Below are 18,633 nucleotides of genomic sequence, written 5' to 3'. Positions count from 1 at the left end.
GCCCTCCCCTCGCCCTCATCTCTCTCTTCCCTCCCCTCGCCCTCCCCTCGCCCTCATCTCTCTCTCTTTCCCTCGCCCTCATCTCTCTCTTCCCCTCCCCTCGCCCTCATCTCTCTCTGCCCTCCCCTCGCCCTCATCTCTCTCTTCCCCTCCCCCTCGCCCTCATCTCTCTCTTCCCCTCCCTCGCCCTCATCTCTCTCTTCCCCCCTCCCTCGCCCTCATCTCTCTCTTCCCTCCCCTCGCCCTCATCTCTCTCTTCCCCTCATCTCTCTCTGCCCTCATCTCATCTCTTCCCCTCCCTCGCCCTCATCTCTCTTCCCTCCCTCTCTCTCTCTTCCCCTCCCTCGCCCTCATCTCTCTCTTCCCCTCCCTCGCCCTCATCTCTCTCTTCCCTCCCTCGCCCTCATCTCTCTCTTCCCTCCCTCGCCCTCATCTCTCTCTTCCCCTCCCTCGCCCTCATCTCTCTCTTCCCCTCCCTCGCCCTCATCTCTCTCTTCCCCTCCCTCGCCCTCATCTCTCTCTTCCCCTCCCTCGCCCTCATCTCTCTCTTCCCCTCCCTCGCCCTCATCTCTCTCTTCCCCTCCCTCGCCCTCATCTCTCTCTTCCCCTCCCTCGCCCTCATCTCTCTCTTCCCCTCCCCTCGCCCTCATCTCTCTCTTCCCCTCCCTCGCCCTCATCTCTCTCTTCCCTCCCTCGCCCTCATCTCTCTCTTCCCCTCCCCTCGCCCTCATCTCTCTCTTCCCCTCCCTCGCCCTCATCTCTCTCTTCCCCTCCTCGCCCTCATCTCTCTCTTCCCCTCCCCTCGCCCTCATCTCTCTCTTCCCCTCCCTCCCTCGCCCTCATCTCTCTCTTCCCCTCCCCTCGCCCTCATCTCTCTCTTCCCTCCCTCGCCCTCATCTCTCTCTTCCCCTCCCCTCGCCCTCATCTCCCTCTCTTCCCCTCCCTCGCCCTCATCTCTCTCTTCCCCTCCCCTCGCCCTCATCTCTCTCTTCCCCTCTCCCCCCTCGCCCTCATCTCTCTCTTCCCCTCCCCTCGCCCTCATCTCTCTCTTCCCCCTCTCAGACTCTCCTCCCATAGACTTCTCCAGACACGGTCCCTCTCTCCTCCCTCTTTACTCTCCCATTCCCTCAGAGCCCATCCCTCCTCCTCCTCCTCTCCCTCGTCCTCCCCCCTCCCCTTCTCCCCCTCCTCCTCCGTAGAGGTGTGTGAGGGGCGTCTGGTGACTCAGAGAGGGTATAGCCCAGAGGACATTGGTGCTGTGGCAGAGCTCAGAGCAACACTGGAGAGACACGGAGCCTTCGGATTGGACAGGCGGGACCTGGTGACATCACACACACACCTGGCCGACCCGAGAGACGGACGTACCAGAGGTCTGCAGCGGTACATACAGGTAGAGACACACTGAAACACACTGAAACACACTGAAACAGAACATACAGGTAGAGACACACTGAAACACACTGAAACAGAACATACAGGTGGAGACACACTGAAACACACTGAAACAGAACATACAGGTGGAGACACACTGAAACACACTGAAACAGAACATACAGGTGGAGACACACTGAAACACACTGAAACACACTGAAACAGAACATACAGGTAGAGACACACTGAAACACACTGAAACACACTGAAACAGAACATACAGGTAGAGACACACTGAAACACACTGAAACAGAACATACAGGTAGAGACACACTGAAACACACTGAAACACACTGAAACAGAACATACAGGTAGAGACACACTGAAACAGAACATACAGGTGGAGACACACTGAAACACACTGAAACAGAACATACAGGTGGAGACACACTGAAACAGAACATACAGGTAGAGACACACTGAAACACACTGAAACACACTGAAACAGAACATACAGGTAGAGACACACTGAAACACACTGAAACACACTGAAACAGAACATACAGGTAGAGACACACTGAAACACACTGAAACAGAACATACAGGTGGAGACACACTGAAACAGAACATACAGGTAGAGACACACTGAGACACACTGAAACACACTGAAACAGAACATACAGGTAGAGACACACTGAAACAGAACATACAGGTAGAGACACACTGAAACAGAACATACAGGTAGAGACACACTGAAACAGAACATACAGGTAGAGACACACTGAAACAGAACATACAGGTAGAGACACACTGAAACACACTGAAACAGAACATACAGGTGGAGACACACTGAAACAGAACATACAGGTAGAGACACACTGAAACACACTGAAACAGAACATACAGGTGGAGACACACTGAAACACACTGAAACAGAACATACAGGTAGAGACACACTGAAACACACTGAAACAGAACATACAGGTAGAGACACACTGAAACAGAAAATACAGGTAGAGACACACTGAAACACACTGAAACAGAACATACAGGTAGAGACACTGAAACACACTGAAACAGAACATACAGGTGGAGACACACTGAAACACACTGAAACAGAACATACAGGTGGAGACACACTGAAACACACTGAAACAGAACATACAGGTAGAGTCACACTGAAACACACTGAAACAGAACATACAGGTAGAGACACTGAAACACACTGAAACACACTGAAACAGAACATACAGGTAGAGACACACTGAAACACACTGAAACAGAACATACAGGTGGAGACACACTGAAACACACTGAAACAGAACATACAGGTGGAGACACACTGAAACACACTGAAACAGAACATACAGGTGGAGACACACTGAAACACACTGAAACAGAACATACAGGTGGAGACACACTGAAACACACTGAAACAGAACATACAGGTAGAGACACACTGAAACACACTGAAACAGAACATACAGGTAGAGACACACTGAAACACACTGAAACAGAACATACAGGTGGAGACACACTGAAACACACTGAAACAGAACATACAGGTAGAGACACACTGAAACACACTGAAACAGAACATACAGGTGGAGACACACTGAAACAGAACATACAGGTGGAGACACACTGAAACAGAACATACAGGTGGAGACACACTGAAACACACTGAAACAGAACATACAGGTAGACACACTGAAACACACTGAAACAGAACATACAGGTGGAGACACACTGAAACACACTGAAACAGAACATACAGGTGGAGACACACTGAAACACACTGAAACAGAACATACAGGTGGAGACACACTGAAACAGAACATACAGGTAGAGACACACTGAAACAGAACATACAGGTAGAGACACACTGAAACAGAACATACAGGTACCTCTGCTCTGTGATTGGTTGATGTGTCAATTTTCTCCTCTGTGATTGGCTATAGGACTTGCTGGAGGAAGAGCTGGTGTTGGAGGTGGGAGGGAGCTCAGTGCGTCTGGTGTTACTGAGTCACGCTGAGCCCTGGCTACTGACCTCCACAGAGAAGCAGAGAGACCGGCCACACCAAGCCCAGCGAGGAGCCTCTGCCTTTGGGGACAGAAAGCACCACAACCCCTCCTCCGCAAGAGAAGAATGGTGGCCCCCAGAGAGCAGGAACCACGTAGTAAGAGAGGCAGAAGAGAAACGCTGATGGAGGAAGAGGAGGTTGAGAAGAGGGAGGAGACACCGGAGGAGGAGGAGGTTGAGAAGAGGGAGGAGACACCGGAGGAGGAGGAGAAGATGCAGCCTGAAGAGAAAGACAGGAACGAGACTGCAGAGGAGAGATGGATGAAGAGGAGAGAGGAGGAGGAAGAGAAAGAAGAAGAGAGGGTACAAGAGGAACCATCATCTACCATTGAGACAGAACAGAGCACAGGTGAGACTACAGCTGACCCCGTTAACCAGACTACAGCTGACCCCGTTAACCAGACTACAGCTGACCCCGTTAACCAGACTACAGCTGACCCCGTTAACCAGACTACAGCTGACCCCCATTAACCAGACTACAGCTGACCCCCGTTAACCAGACTACAGCTGACCCCCGTTAACCAGACTACAGCTGACCCTGTTAACCAGACTACAGCTGACCCCGTTAACCAGACTACAGCTGACCCCGTTAACCAGACTACAGCTGACCCCGTTAACCAGACTACAGCTGACCCCGTTAACCAGACTACAGCTGACCCCGTTAACCAGACTACAGCTGACCCCGTTAACCAGACTACAGCTGACCCCGTTAACCAGACTACAGCTGACCCCGTTAACCAGACTACAGCTGACCCCCGTTAACCAGACTACAGCTGACCCCGTTAACCAGACTACAGCTGACCCCGTTAACCAGACTACAGCTGACCCCGTTAACCAGACTACAGCTGGCCCCCGTTAACCAGACTACAGCTGGCCCCCGTTAACCAGACTACAGCTGGCCCCGTTAACCAGACTACAGCTGGCCCCCGTTAACCAGACTACAGCTGGCCCCGTTAACCAGACTACAGCTGGCCCCCGTTAACCAGACTACAGCTGGCCCCGTTAACCAGACTACAGCTGGCCCCGTTAACCAGACTACAGCTGGCCCCGTTAACCAGACTACAGCTGACCCCGTTAACCAGACTACAGCTGACCCCGTTAACCAGACTACAGCTGACCCCGTTAACCAGACTACAGCTGACCCCGTTAACCAGACTACAGCTGACCCCGTTAACCAGACTACAGCTGACCCCGTTAACCAGACTACAGCTGACCCCGTTAACCAGACTACAGCTGACCCCGTTAACCAGACTACAGCTGACCCCGTTAACCAGACTACAGCTGGCCCCCGTTAACCAGACTACAGCTGGCCCCCGTTAACCAGACTACAGCTGGCCCCCGTTAACCAGACTACAGCTGGCCCCGTTAACCAGACTACAGCTGGCCCCGTTAACCAGACTACAGCTGGCCCCGTTAACCAGACTACAGCTGGCCCCGGCCCCGTTAACCAGACTACAGCTGGCCCCGTTAACCAGACTACAGCTGGCCCCCGTTAACCAGACTACAGCTGGCCCCCGTTAACCAGACTACAGCTGGCCCCCGTTAACCAGACTACAGCTGGCCCCCGTTAACCAGACTACAGCTGGCCCCGTTAACCAGACTACAGCTGGCCCCGTTAACCAGACTACAGCTGGCCCCGTTAACCAGACTACAGCTGGCCCCGTTAGACTACAGCTGGCCCCGTTAACAGACTACAGCCCCCGTTAACCAGACTACAGCTGACCCCGTTAACCAGACTACAGCTGACCCCGTTAACCAGACTACAGCTGACCCCGTTAACCAGACTACAGCTGACCCCGTTAACCAGACTACAGCTGACCCCGTTAACCAGACTACAGCTGGCCCCGTTAACCAGACTACAGCTGGCCCCGTTAACCAGACTACAGCTGGCCCCCGTTAACCAGACTACAGCTGGCCCCGTTAACCAGACTACAGCTGGCCCCCGTTAACCAGACTACAGCTGGCCCCGTTAACCAGACTACAGCTGGCCCCCGTTAACCAGACTACAGCTGGCCCCCGTTAACCAGACTACAGCTGGCCCCCGTTAACCAGACTACAGCTGGCCCCGTTAACCAGACTACAGCTGGCCCCCGTTAACCAGACTACAGCTGGCCCCGTTAACCAGACTACAGCTGGCCCCGTTAACCAGACTACAGCTGACCCCGTTAACCAGACTACAGCTGACCCCGTTAACCAGACTACAGCTGACCCCGTTAACCAGACTACAGCTGACCCCGTTAACCAGACTACAGCTGACCCCGTTAACCAGACTACAGCTGACCCCGTTAACCAGACTACAGCTGACCCCGTTAACCAGACTACAGCTGACCCCGTTAACTAGACCACAGCTGACCCCGTAAACCAGACCACTGAGACTACAGCTGACCCCGTTAACTAGACCACAGCTGACCCCGTTAACCAGACCACTGAGACTACAGCTGACCCCCGTTAACTAGACCACAGCTGACCACGTTAACCAGACCACTGAGACTACAGCTGACCCCCGTTAACTAGACCACAGCTGACCCCGTTAACCAGACCACTGAGACTACAGCTGACCCCGTTAACTAGACCACAGCTGACCCCGTTAACCAGACCACTGAGACTACAGCTGACCCCCGTTAACTAGACCACAGCTGACCCCGTTAACCAGACCACTGAGACTACAGCTGACCCCGTTAACTAGACCACAGCTGACCCCGTTAACCAGACCACTGAGACTACAGCTGACCCCGTTAACTAGACCACAGCTGACCCCGTTAACCAGACCACTGAGACTACAGCTGACCCCGTTAACTAGACCACAGCTGACCCCGTTAACCAGACCACTGAGACTACAGCTGACCCCGTTAACCAGACCACTGAGACTACAGCTGACCCCGTTAACCAGACCACTGAGACTACAGCTGACCCCCGTTAACCAGACCACTGAGACTACAGCTGACCCCGTTAACCAGACTACAGCTGACCCCGTTACCCAGACTACAGCTGACCCCCGTTACCCAGACTACACCTGACCCCCGTTACCCAGACTACAGCTGACCCCGTTACCCAGACTACAGCTGACCCCGTTACCCAGACTACAGCTGACCCCCGTTACCCAGACTACAGCTGACCCCGTTACCCAGACTACAGCTGACCCCCGTTAACTGAGACCACAGCTGACCCCGTTAACCAGACCACTGAGACTACAGCTGACCCCCGTTAACTAGACCACAGCTGACCCCGTTAACCAGACCACTGAGACTACAGCTGACCCCGTTAACTAGACCACAGCTGACCCCGTTAACCAGACCACTGAGACTACAGCTGACCCCGTTAACTAGACCACAGCTGACCCCGTTAACCAGACCACTGAGACTACAGCTGACCCCCGTTAACCAGACCACTGAGACTACAGCTGACCCCGTTAACTAGACCACAGCTGACCACGTTAACCAGACCACTGAGACTACAGCTGACCCCGTTAACTAGACCACAGCTGACCCCGTTAACCAGACCACTGAGACTACAGCTGACCCCGTTAACCAGACCACTGAGACTACAGCTGACCCCGTTAACCAGACCACTGAGACTACAGCTGACCCCGTTAACCAGACCACTGAGACTACAGCTGACCCCGTTAACCAGACCACTGAGACTACAGCTGACCCCGTTAACCAGACCACTGAGACTACAGCTGACCCCGTTAACCAGACCACTGAGACTACAGCTGACCCCGTTAACCAGACCACTGAGACTACAGCTGACCCCGTTAACCAGACCACTGAGACTACAGCTGACCCCGTTAACCAGACTACAGCTGACCCCGCTAACCAGACTACAGCTGACCCCGTTAACCAGACTACAGCTGACCCCGTTACAGCAGACTACAGCTGACCCCGTTAACCAGACTACAGCTGACCCCGTTAACCAGACTACAGCTGACCCCGTTAACCAGACTACAGCTGACCCCGTTAACCAGACTACAGCTGACCCCGTTAACCAGACTACAGCTGACCCCGTTAACCAGACTACAGCTGACCCCGTTAACCAGACTACAGCTGACCCCGTTAACCAGACTACAGCTGACCCCCGTTAGACCAGACCACAGCTGACCCCCGTTAACCAGACCACTGAGACACAGCTGACCCCGTTAACCAGACCACAGCTGACCCCGTTAACCAGACCACTGAGACTACAGCTGACCCCGTTAACTAGACCACAGCTGACCCCGTTAACCAGACCACTGAGACTACAGCTGACCCCCGTTAACTAGACCACAGCTGACCCCGTTAACCAGACCACTGAGACTACAGCTGACCCCCGTTAACTAGACCACAGCTGACCCCGTTAACCAGACCACTGAGACTACAGCTGACCCCGTTAACTAGACCACAGCTGACCCCGTTAACCAGACCACTGAGACTACAGCTGACCCCCGTTAACTAGACCACAGCTGACCCCGTTAACCAGACCACTGAGACTACAGCTGACCCCCGTTAACTAGACCACAGCTGACCCCGTTAACCAGACCACTGAGACTACAGCTGACCCCCGTTAACTAGACCACAGCTGACCCCGTTAACCAGACCACTGAGACTACAGCTGACCCCGTTAACTAGAACACAGCTGACCCCGTTAACCAGACCACTGAGACTACAGCTGACCCCCGTTAACTAGACCACAGCTGACCCCGTTAACCAGACCACTGAGACTACAGCTGACCCCCGTTAACTAGACCACAGCTGACCCCGTTAACCAGACCACTGAGACTACAGCTGACCCCCAGACCACTGTTAACTAGACCACAGCTGACCCCGTTAACCAGACCACTGAGACTACAGCTGACCCCGTTAACCAGACCACTGAGACTACAGCTGACCCCCGTTAACCAGACCACTGAGACTACAGCTGACCCCGTTAACCAGACCACTGAGACTACAGCTGACCCCGTTAACCAGACCACTGAGACTACAGCTGACCCCGTTAACCAGACCACTGAGACTACAGCTGACCCCGTTAACCAGACCACTGAGACTACAGCTGACCCCGTTAACTAGACCACAGCTGACCCCGTTAACCAGACCACTGAGACTACAGCTGACCCCGTTAACTAGACCACAGCTGACCCCGTTAACCAGACCACTGAGACTACAGCTGACCCCGTTAACTAGACCACAGCTGACCCCGTTAACCAGACCACTGAGACTACAGCTGACCCCGTTAACTAGACCACAGCTGACCCCGTTAACCAGACCACTGAGACTACAGCTGACCCCGTTAACTAGACCACAGCTGACCCCCGTTAACCAGACCACTGAGACTACAGCTGACCCCGTTAACCAGACCACTGAGACTACAGCTGACCCCGTTAACCAGACCACTGAGACTACAGCTGACCCCGTTAACCAGACCACTGAGACTACAGCTGACCCCGTTAACCAGACCACTGAGACTACAGCTGACCCCGTTAACCAGACCACTGAGACTACAGCTGACCCCGTTAACCCACTGAGACCACTGAGACTACAGCTGACCCCGTTAACCAGACCACTGAGACTACAGCTGACCCCGTTAACCAGACCACTGAGACTACAGCTGACCCCCGTTAACCAGACCACTGAGACTACAGCTGACCCCCGTTAACCAGACCACTGAGACTACAGCTGACCCCGTTAACCAGACCACTGAGACTACAGCTGACCCCGTTAACCAGACCACTGAGACTACAGCTGACCCCGTTAACCAGACCACTGAGACTACAGCTGACCCCGTTAACCCAGACCACTGAGACTACTGAGACTACAGCTGACCCCGTTAACCAGACCACTGAGACTACAGCTGACCCCGTTAACCAGACCACTGAGACTACAGCTGACCCCGTTAACCAGACCACTGAGACTACAGCTGACCCCGTTAACCAGACCACTGAGACTACAGCTGACCCCGTTAACCAGACCACTGAGACTACAGCTGACCCCGTTAACCAGACCACTGAGACTACAGCTGACCCCCGTTAACCAGACCACTGAGACTACAGCTGACCCCGTTAACCAGACCACTGAGACTACAGCTGACCCCGTTAACCAGACCACTGAGACTACAGCTGACCCCGTTAACCAGACCACTGAGACTACAGCTGACCCCGTTAACCAGACCACTGAGACTACAGCTGACCCCGTTAACCAGACCACTGAGACTACAGCTGACCCCGTTAACCAGACCACTGAGACTACAGCTGACCCCGTTAACCAGACCACTGAGACTACAGCTGACCCCGTTAACCAGACCACTGAGACTACAGCTGACCCCGTTAACCAGACCACTGAGACTACAGCTGACCCCGTTAACCAGACCACTGAGACTACAGCTGACCCCCGTTAACCAGACCACTGAGACTACAGCTGACCCCGTTAACCAGACCACTGAGACTACAGCTGACCCCGTTAACCAGACCACTGAGACTACAGCTGACCCCGTTAACCAGACCACTGAGACTACAGCTGACCCCGTTAACCAGACCACTGAGACTACAGCTGACCCCGTTAACCAGACCACTGAGACTACAGCTGACCCCGTTAACCAGACCAGAGACTACAGCTGACCCCGTTACCCAGACTACAGCTGACCCCGTTACCCAGACTACAGCTGACCCCGTTACCCAGACTACAGCTGACCCCGTTACCCAGACTACAGCTGACCCCGTTACCCAGACTACAGCTGACCCCGTTACCCAGACTACAGCTGACCCCGTTACCCAGACTACAGCTGACCCCGTTACCCAGACTACAGCTGACCCCGTTACCCAGACTACAGCTGACCCCCGTTACCCAGACTACAGCTGACCCCGTTACCCAGACTACAGCTGACCCCGTTACCCAGACTACAGCTGACCCCCCCAGTTACCCAGACTACAGCTGACCCCCCAGACTACAGTTACCCAGACTACAGCTGACCCCCCCGTTACCCAGACTACAGCTGACCCCGTTACCCAGACTACAGCTGACCCCGTTACCCAGACTACAGCTGACCCCGTTACCCAGACTACAGCTGACCCCGTTACCCAGACTACAGCTGACCCCGTTACCCAGACTACAGCTGACCCCGTTACCCAGACTACAGCTGACCCCGTTACCCAGACTACAGCTGACCCCGTTACCCAGACTACAGCTGACCCCGTTACCCAGACTACAGCTGACCCCCGTTACCCAGACTACAGCTGACCCCGTTAACCAGACTACAGCTGACCCCGATACCCAGACTACAGCTGACCCCCGTTACCCAGACTACAGCTGACCCCGTTACCCAGACTACAGCTGACCCCGTTACCCAGACTACAGCTGACCCCGTTACCCAGACTACAGCTGACCCCGTTACCCAGACTACAGCTGACCCCGTTACCCAGACTACAGCTGACCCCGTTACCCAGACTACAGCTGACCCCGTTACCCAGACTACAGCTGACCCCCCAGACTACAGCTGACCCCGTTAACCAGACTACAGCTGACCCCCCCGTTACCCAGACTACAGCTGACCCCGTTAACCCTAGACCCCGTTAACCAGACTACAGCTGACCCCGTTACCCAGACTACAGCTGACCCCGTTACCCAGACTACAGCTGACCCCGTTACCCAGACTACAGCTGACCCCGTTACCCAGACTACAGCTGACCCCCCCGTTACCCAGACTACAGCTGACCCCGTTACCCAGACTACAGCTGACCCCGTTACCCAGACTACAGCTGACCCCGTTACCCAGACTACAGCTGACCCCGTTACCCAGACTACAGCTGACCCCCGTTACCCAGACTACAGCTGACCCCCGTTACCCAGACTACAGCTGACCCCCGTTACCCAGACTACAGCTGACCCCGTTACCCAGACTACAGCTGACCCCCGTTACCCAGACTACAGCTGACCCCGTTATCCAGACTACAGCTGACCCCCGATCTGTTCACCGGTGTGTTTCATCGTGTTTTTTATTTTCCTCAGAGGGCGACGGCGAGAAGCCATTTTCATCTCTAGCTGAGGAAGAGGATGGTGAAGCTAGCGGTCTGCCCGAGGAAGAGGATGGTGAAGCTAGCGGACTGCGCGAGGAAGAGGACGACAGCGGCGGCGTGTGTGACGTGTCGTTCGTCAGTCGTCCGTGGCGTATCGTGGACGGCAGTCTGAACAGGCCGGTGTGCAAAGGCATGCTGGACGCTGTCCTTTACCACATCATGACCCGGCCCGGTTTACCAGAACACGTCTTACTGGAACACTACAGAGGGGTCTTGCAGCCAGTGGTGGTACTGGACCTCGTGCAGGTAGGAACGACAACCACACCAGGGCCGTGCACAGACCTTTGGTGGGGCAGCTGCTAAATATATATATATAAATATTTTACCGTCATTCCATTCAACAGCATTCCCAAAAATTAAACCTCATTCCATTTCTACTGCTTCTATAGCCAAATTCACACTTTTTTAACAATTTTAATATAGCCATTTTCTTGTGATGTGGACTAGATCAGCTGATCATCGGGGGATGTAGACTAGATCAGCTGATCATCGGGATGTAGGCTAGATCAGCTGATCATCGGGATGTAGGCTAGATCAGCTGATCATCGGGGATGTAGGCTAGATCAGCTGATCATCGGGGATGTAGGCTAGATCAGCTGATCATCGGGGATGTAGGCTAGATCAGCTGATCATCGGGGATGTAGGCTAGATCAGCTGATCATCGGGGATGTAGGCTAGATCAGCTGATCATCGGGGATGTAGGCTAGATCAGCTGATCATCGGGGATGTAGACTAGATCAGCTGATCATCGGGGATGTAGACTAGATCAGCTGGGATGTAGGCTAGATCAGCTGATCATCTGGGATGTAGGTTAGATCAGCTGGGATGTAGACTAGATCCGCTGGGATGTAGACTAGATCCGCTGGGATGTAGACTAGATCCGCTGGGATGTAGACTAGATCCGCTGGGATGTAGACTAGATAAGCTGATCAGCGGGGATGTAGTGTAGATCAGCTGATCATCGGGGATGTAGACTAGATCAGCTGATCATCGGGGTGTAGGCTAGATCAGCTGATCATCGGGGTGTAGGCTAGATCAGCTGATCATCGGGGTGTAGGCTAGATCAGCTGATCATCGGGGTGTAGGCTAGATCAGCTGATCATCGCTAGATCAGCTGATCATCGGGGTGTAGGCTAGATCAGCTGATCATCGGGGTGTAGGCTAGATCAGCTGATCATCGGGGTGTAGGCTAGATCAGCTGATCATCGGGGTGTAGGCTAGATCAGCTGATCATCGGGGTGTAGGCTAGATCAGCTGATCATCGGGGTGTAGGCTAGATCAGCTGATCATCGGGGTGTAGGCTAGATCAGCTGATCATCGGGGTGTAGGCTAGATCAGCTGATCATCGGGGTGTAGGCTAGATCAGCTGATCATCGGGGTGTAGGCTAGATCAGCTGATCATCGGGGTGTATCAGCTGATCATCGGGTGTAGGCTAGATCAGCTGATCATCGGGGTGTAGGCTAGATCAGCTGATCATCGGGGTGTAGGCTAGATCAGCTGATCATCGGGGTGTAGGCTAGATCAGCTGATCATCGGGGTGTAGGCTGATCAGCTGATCATCGGGTGTAGGCTAGATCAGCTGATCATCGGGTGTAGGCTAGATCAGCTGATCATCGGGGTGTAGGCTAGATCAGCTGATCATCGGGGTGTAGGCTAGATCAGCTGATCATCGGGGTGTAGGCTAGATCAGCTGATCATCGGGGTGTAGGCTAGATCAGCTGATCATCGGGGTGTAGGCTAGATCAGCTGATCATCGGGGTGTAGGCTAGATCATCGCTGATCAGCTGATCATCGGGGGTAGGCTAGATCAGCTGATCATCGGGATGTAGATCAGCTGATCTCGGGGTGTAGGCTAGATCTGATCATCGGGATGTAGGCTAGATCTGCTGGGATGTAGACTAGATCTGCTGGGATGTAGACTAGATCTGCTGGGATGTAGACTAGATCTGCTGGGATGTAGACTAGATCTGCTGGGATGTAGACTAGATCTGCTGGGATGTAGACTAGATCAGGGATGATCAGATGATCAGGGGGATGTAGTGTAGATCAGCTGATCATCGGGATGTAGGCTAGATCAGCTGATCATCGGGATGTAGGCTAGATCAGCTGATCATCGGGATGTAGGCTAGATCAGCTGATCATCGGGATGTAGGCTAGATCAGCTGATCATCGGGATGTAGGCTAGATCAGCTGATCATCGGGGATGTAGACTAGATCAGCTGGGATGTAGACTAGATCAGCTGATCATCGGGATGTAGGCTAGATCATCGGGATGTAGACTAGATCAGCTGATCATCGGGGATGTAGACTAGATCAGCTGGGATGTAGACTAGATCAGCTGATCATCGGGGATGTAGACTAGATCAGCTGGGATGTAGACTAGATCAGCTGATCATTGACTTCAAGGTTGAGTTCATTAGAAAATAGTTATTGTTTGAATGGCAATTTGTTGCATTTAAAATGACAAAAGATAATTATATACAACAGAGGAAAGGTAAGTAAGCACCTGCTCCTTCACAGCTGCTGACATCACCAGTACTGGTCAGGTTCACTCACGTTCATCTCTCCCCTCCTCCTCCTCTCCTGCTCCTTCACAGCTGCTGACATCACCAGTACTGGTCAGGTTCACTCATGTTCATCTCTCCCTGTCCCTCCTGTTCCTCCCCTCTTCCTCTGGTCCTTCTCTCTCCCGTCCCTCCTCTCCTGCTCCTCTCCCTGTCCCTCCTTCTGTTCCTCCCCTCCTCCTCTGGTCCCACCTCTCCTGCTCCTCTCCCCGTCCCACCTCTCCTGCTCCTCTCCCCGTCCCTCCCTCTCCTGCTCCTCTCCCCCCGTCCCTCCTCTCCTGCTCCTCTCCCCCTCCCTCCCTCCTGCTCCTCTCCCCGTCCCTCCTCTCCTGCTCCTCTCCCCCCGTCCCTCCTCTCCTGCTCCTCTCCCCTCCCCGTCCCTCCTCTCCTGCTCCTCTCCCCGTCCCTCCTCTCCTGCTCCTCTCCCCGTCCCTCCTCTCCTGCTCCTCTCCCCGTCCCTCCTCTCCTGCTCCTCTCCCTCTCCCCGTCCCTCCTCTCCTGCTCCTCTCCCCGTCCCTCCTCTCCTGCTCCTCTCCCCGTCCCTCCTCTCCTGCTCCTCTCCCCGTCCCTCCTCTCCTGCTCCTCTCCCCGTCCCTCCTCTCCTGCTCCTCTCCCCGTCCCTCCTCTCCTGCTCCTCTCCCCGTCCCTCCTCCTCCTGCTCCTCTCCCCGTCCCTCCTCTCCTGCTCCTCTCCCCGTCCCTCCTCTCCTGCTCCTCTCCCCTCCCTCCTCCCTCCTCTCCTGCCCTCTCCCGTCCCTCCTCTCCTGCTCCTCTCCCCGTCCCTCCTCTCCTGCTCCTCTCCCCGTCCCTCCTCTCCTGCTCCTCTCCCCTGTCCCTCCTCTCCTGCTCCTCTCCCCCCTCCCTCCTCTCCTGCTCCTCTCCCCCTCTCCTGTCCCTCCTCTCCTGCTCCTCTCCCCGTCCCTCCTCTCCTGCTCCTCTCCCGTCCCTCCTCTCCTGCTCCTCTCCTGCTCCTCTCCCCTGTCCCTCCTCTCCTGCTCCTCTCCCCGTCCCTCCTCTCCTGCTCCTCTCCTCTCCCCTCCCCTCCCTCCCTGCTCCTCCCCTCCCTCCTCTCCTGCTCCTCTCCCCGTCCCTCCTCTCCTGCTCCTCTCCCCCCCCCTCCTCTCCTGTTCCTCTCCCCCTCCCTCCTCTCCTGCTCCTCTCCCTGTCCCTCCTCTCCCCCCTCCTGCTCCTCTCCCCCTCTGCTCCTCCCTCCTCTCCCTGCTCCTCTCCCCCTCCCTCCTCTCCTGCTCCTCTCCCCCCTCCCCCTCCTCTCCTGCTCCTCTCCCTCCTCTGCTCCTCTCCCCCCTCCTGCTCCTCTCCCCGTCCCTCCTCTGCTCCTCCTCTCTCCTCCCCTCAGGCCCTCGTTGAGTTGGGCTGTATCAAGAAGAAGTACGTGACCAGACGTCCCAAACCCTCCCTCTTCTCCCGCCCAGCCGCCGTCCTCATGGTGGGGGAGGAGAGAGAGGGAGAGACGGGGGTGAGGCTGGAGGAGACGGGGGTAAGGCTGGAGGAGACGGGGGTAAGACCGGCTGAGACGACCACTGTGTTCTATGAGCCGACCATCGACTGCTGTCTGCGTCTAGGACAGGTTTTACCCCATGAAAACAACTGGAACCAGTGGGTCCAGTTCGCACAACATGAGAACAAACAGTAAGGACTGGAGTTAAAACTGATTCTAATTCTTTAGTACCACGCTGTAGTGAAACGTTTTTAGGCCATAGACATAACGTTGTGCAACTGAAAATGTTTTGCAACAAAAAAATTGAAAGTTTTTGAAAGTATTGTGAAAAATGAAAGTTAGTCCCTGTCCGTTTCGTTCCCTATGATTCTGTTTGGTTCCATTGAGTTGTTAGTGGATACACACCAGGACTGCTAGGGGACGGGAGTTTTACTTGATCAGGATTAATAGGCCCAGGAGTTAAAACAACAAGTTTCTTCAGTGGTTAACCCAAAGGTCTTTCGTTCTGACTCTTATCGGACAGCAAGATTAGATTTTAGCTTAAAAAAATGTTTCGTTTCAGTTGTAGTGACACAGATCTCTGGGAATTAGTTTCACATCTTAGACGTCCTTTCGTCGGGGAAAACCTGTTGTGGTTTCATTTCAGTTTCGTGATTCTTTTCTTGAAAGTGTGATGTAATAAAAATTCTAATTGTGAAATGAGACTCATGATGCTTTTTTATAATCTAAGATGAAACAAGTGATTTAGTTTATTTTTAAAGAGACAACAGAACACTTTTTATGGTTTGTCAACATGGACACCTGTAAAAGCACAGCACTGTTCAGTACATTTACTATACATAACTACACATACAATACAGCACTGTTCAATACATTTACTATACATAACTACACATACAATACAGCACTGTTCAATACATTTACTATACATAACTATACATACAATACATTTACTATACATAACTACACATACAATACATTTACTATACATAACTACACATACAATACATTTACTATACATAACTACACATACAATACAGCACTGTTCAATACATTTACTATACATAACTATACATACAATACATTTACTATACATAACTACACATACAATACATTTACTATACATAACTACACATACAATACATTTACTATACATAACTACACATACAATACAGCACTGTTCAATACATGTACTATACATACAATACAGCACTGTTCAATACATTTACTATACATAACTATACATACAATACAGCACTGTTCAATACATTTGAATAACTTCATCATGATTTCAGTTTATTCAGCATGAAAAGTATATTGTTGCTGGTGAGTAACCAGCCCTGTTGCTGGTGAGTAACCAGTCCTGTTGCTGGTGAGTAACCAGCCCTGTTGCTGGGTGAGTAACCAGCCCTGTTGCTGGTTCAGTAACCAGCCCTGTTGCTGGTGAGTAACCAGTCCTGTTGCTGGTGAGTAACCAGCCCTGTTGCTGGTGAGTAACCAGCCCTGTTGCTGGTTCAGTAACCAGCCCTGTTGCTGGTGAGTAACCAGCCCTGTTGCTGGTTCAGTAACCAGCCCTGTTGCTGGTTCAGTAACCAGCCCTGTTGCTGGTTCAGTAACCAGCCCTGTTGCTGGTTCAGTAACCAGCCCTGTTGCTGGGTGAGTAACCAGCCCTGTTGCTGGGTGAGTAACCAGCCCTGTTGCTGGTGAGTAACCAGCCCTGTTGCTGGTGAGTAACCAGTCCTGTTGCTGGTGAGTAACCAGCCCTGTTGCAGCCCTGTTGCTGGTTCAGTAACCAGCCCTGTGAGTAACCAGCCCTGTTGCTGGTTCAGTAACCAGCCCTGTTGCTGGTGAGTAACCAGTCCTGTTGCTGGTGAGTAACCAGTCCTGTTGCTGGTGAGTAACCAGCCCTGTTGCTGGTGAGTAACCAGCCCTGTTGCTGGTGAGTAACCAGCCCTGTTGCTGGTGAGTAACCAGCCCTGTTGCTGGTGAGTAACCAGCCCTGTTGCTGTTGGTGAGTAACCAGCCCTGTTGCTGGTTCAGTAACCAGCCCTGTTGCTGGGTGAGTAACCAGCCCTATTGCTGGGTGAGTAACCAGCCCTGTTGCTGGGTGAGTAACCAGCCCTGTTGCTGGTGAGTAACCAGCCCTGTTGCTGGGTGAGTAACCAGCCCTGTTGCTGGTTCAGTAACCAGCCCTGTTGCTGGTGAGTAACCAGCCCTGTTGCTGGTGAGTAACCAGCCCTGTTGCTGGTAACCAGCCCTGTTGCTGGTGAGTAACCAGCCCTGTTGCTGGTGAGTAACCAGCCCTGTTGCTGGTTCAGTAACCAGCCCTGTTGCTGGTGAGTAACCAGCCCTGTTGCTGGTTCAGTAACCAGCCCTGTTGCTGGTTCAGTAACCAGCCCTGTTGCTGGTTCAGTAACCAGCCCTGTTGCTGGTTCAGTAACCAGCCCTGTTGCTGGTTCAGTAACCAGCCCTGTTGCTGGTTCAGTAACCAGCCCTGTTGCTGGTTCAGTAACCAGCCCTGTTGCTGGTTGAGTAACCAGCCCTGTTGCTGGTTCAGTAACCAGCCCTGTTGCTGGTTCAGTAACCAGCCCTGTTGCTGGTTCAGTAACCAGCCCTGTTGCTGGTTCAGTAACCAGCCCTGTTGCTGGTTCAGTAACCAGCCCTGTTGCCAGCCCTGTTGCTGGTTCAGTAACCAGCCCTGTTGCTGGTTCAGTAACCAGCCCTGTTGCTGGTTCAGTAACCAGCCCTGTTGCTGGTTCAGTAACCAGCCCTGTTGCTGGTTCAGTAACCAGCCCTGTTGCTGGTTCAGTAACCAGCCCTGTTGCTGGTTCAGTAACCAGCCCTGTTGCTGGTTCAGTAACCAGCCCTGTTGCTGGTTCAGTAACCAGCCCTGTTGCTGGTTCAGTAACCAGCCCTGTTGCTGCTGGTTCAGTAACCAGCCCCAGCCCTGTTGCTGGTTCAGTAACCAGCCCTGTTGCTGGTTCAGTAACCAGCCCTGTTGCTGGGTGAGTAACCAGCCCTGTTGCTGGGTGAGTAACCAGCCCTGTTGCTGGGTGAGTAACCAGCCCTGTTGCTGGTTGAGTAACCAGCCCTGTTGCTGGTTGAGTAACCAGCC

The 18,633-nt window shown here is 53.6% G+C and overlaps 1 protein-coding gene across 1 annotated transcript; it reads left to right on the top strand.

The window, feature by feature from the left end:
* Nucleotides 1-1,196: 1,196 nt before the first annotated feature.
* LOC121843779 (general transcription factor 3C polypeptide 1-like) lies at nt 1,197-16,217 on the top strand. The gene is made up of 4 exons (XM_042313594.1): nt 1,197-1,390; nt 3,333-3,803; nt 11,428-11,741; nt 15,417-16,217. The coding sequence occupies exons 2-4, from the start codon at nt 3,521-3,523 to the stop codon at nt 15,711-15,713; spliced, it is 894 nt and encodes a 297-aa protein (XP_042169528.1). The 5' UTR covers nt 1,197-1,390; nt 3,333-3,520; the 3' UTR covers nt 15,714-16,217.
* Nucleotides 16,218-18,633: the final 2,416 nt, after the last annotated feature.

The sequence above is a fragment of the Oncorhynchus tshawytscha genome, unplaced genomic scaffold (genome assembly GCF_018296145.1).
Source record: "Oncorhynchus tshawytscha isolate Ot180627B unplaced genomic scaffold, Otsh_v2.0 Un_contig_11490_pilon_pilon, whole genome shotgun sequence".
Classification (NCBI taxonomy): domain Eukaryota; kingdom Metazoa; phylum Chordata; class Actinopteri; order Salmoniformes; family Salmonidae; genus Oncorhynchus; species Oncorhynchus tshawytscha.
The sequence above is the reverse complement of the archived record's forward strand: the minus strand, read 5'-3'. Positions and strand labels throughout refer to the sequence as shown.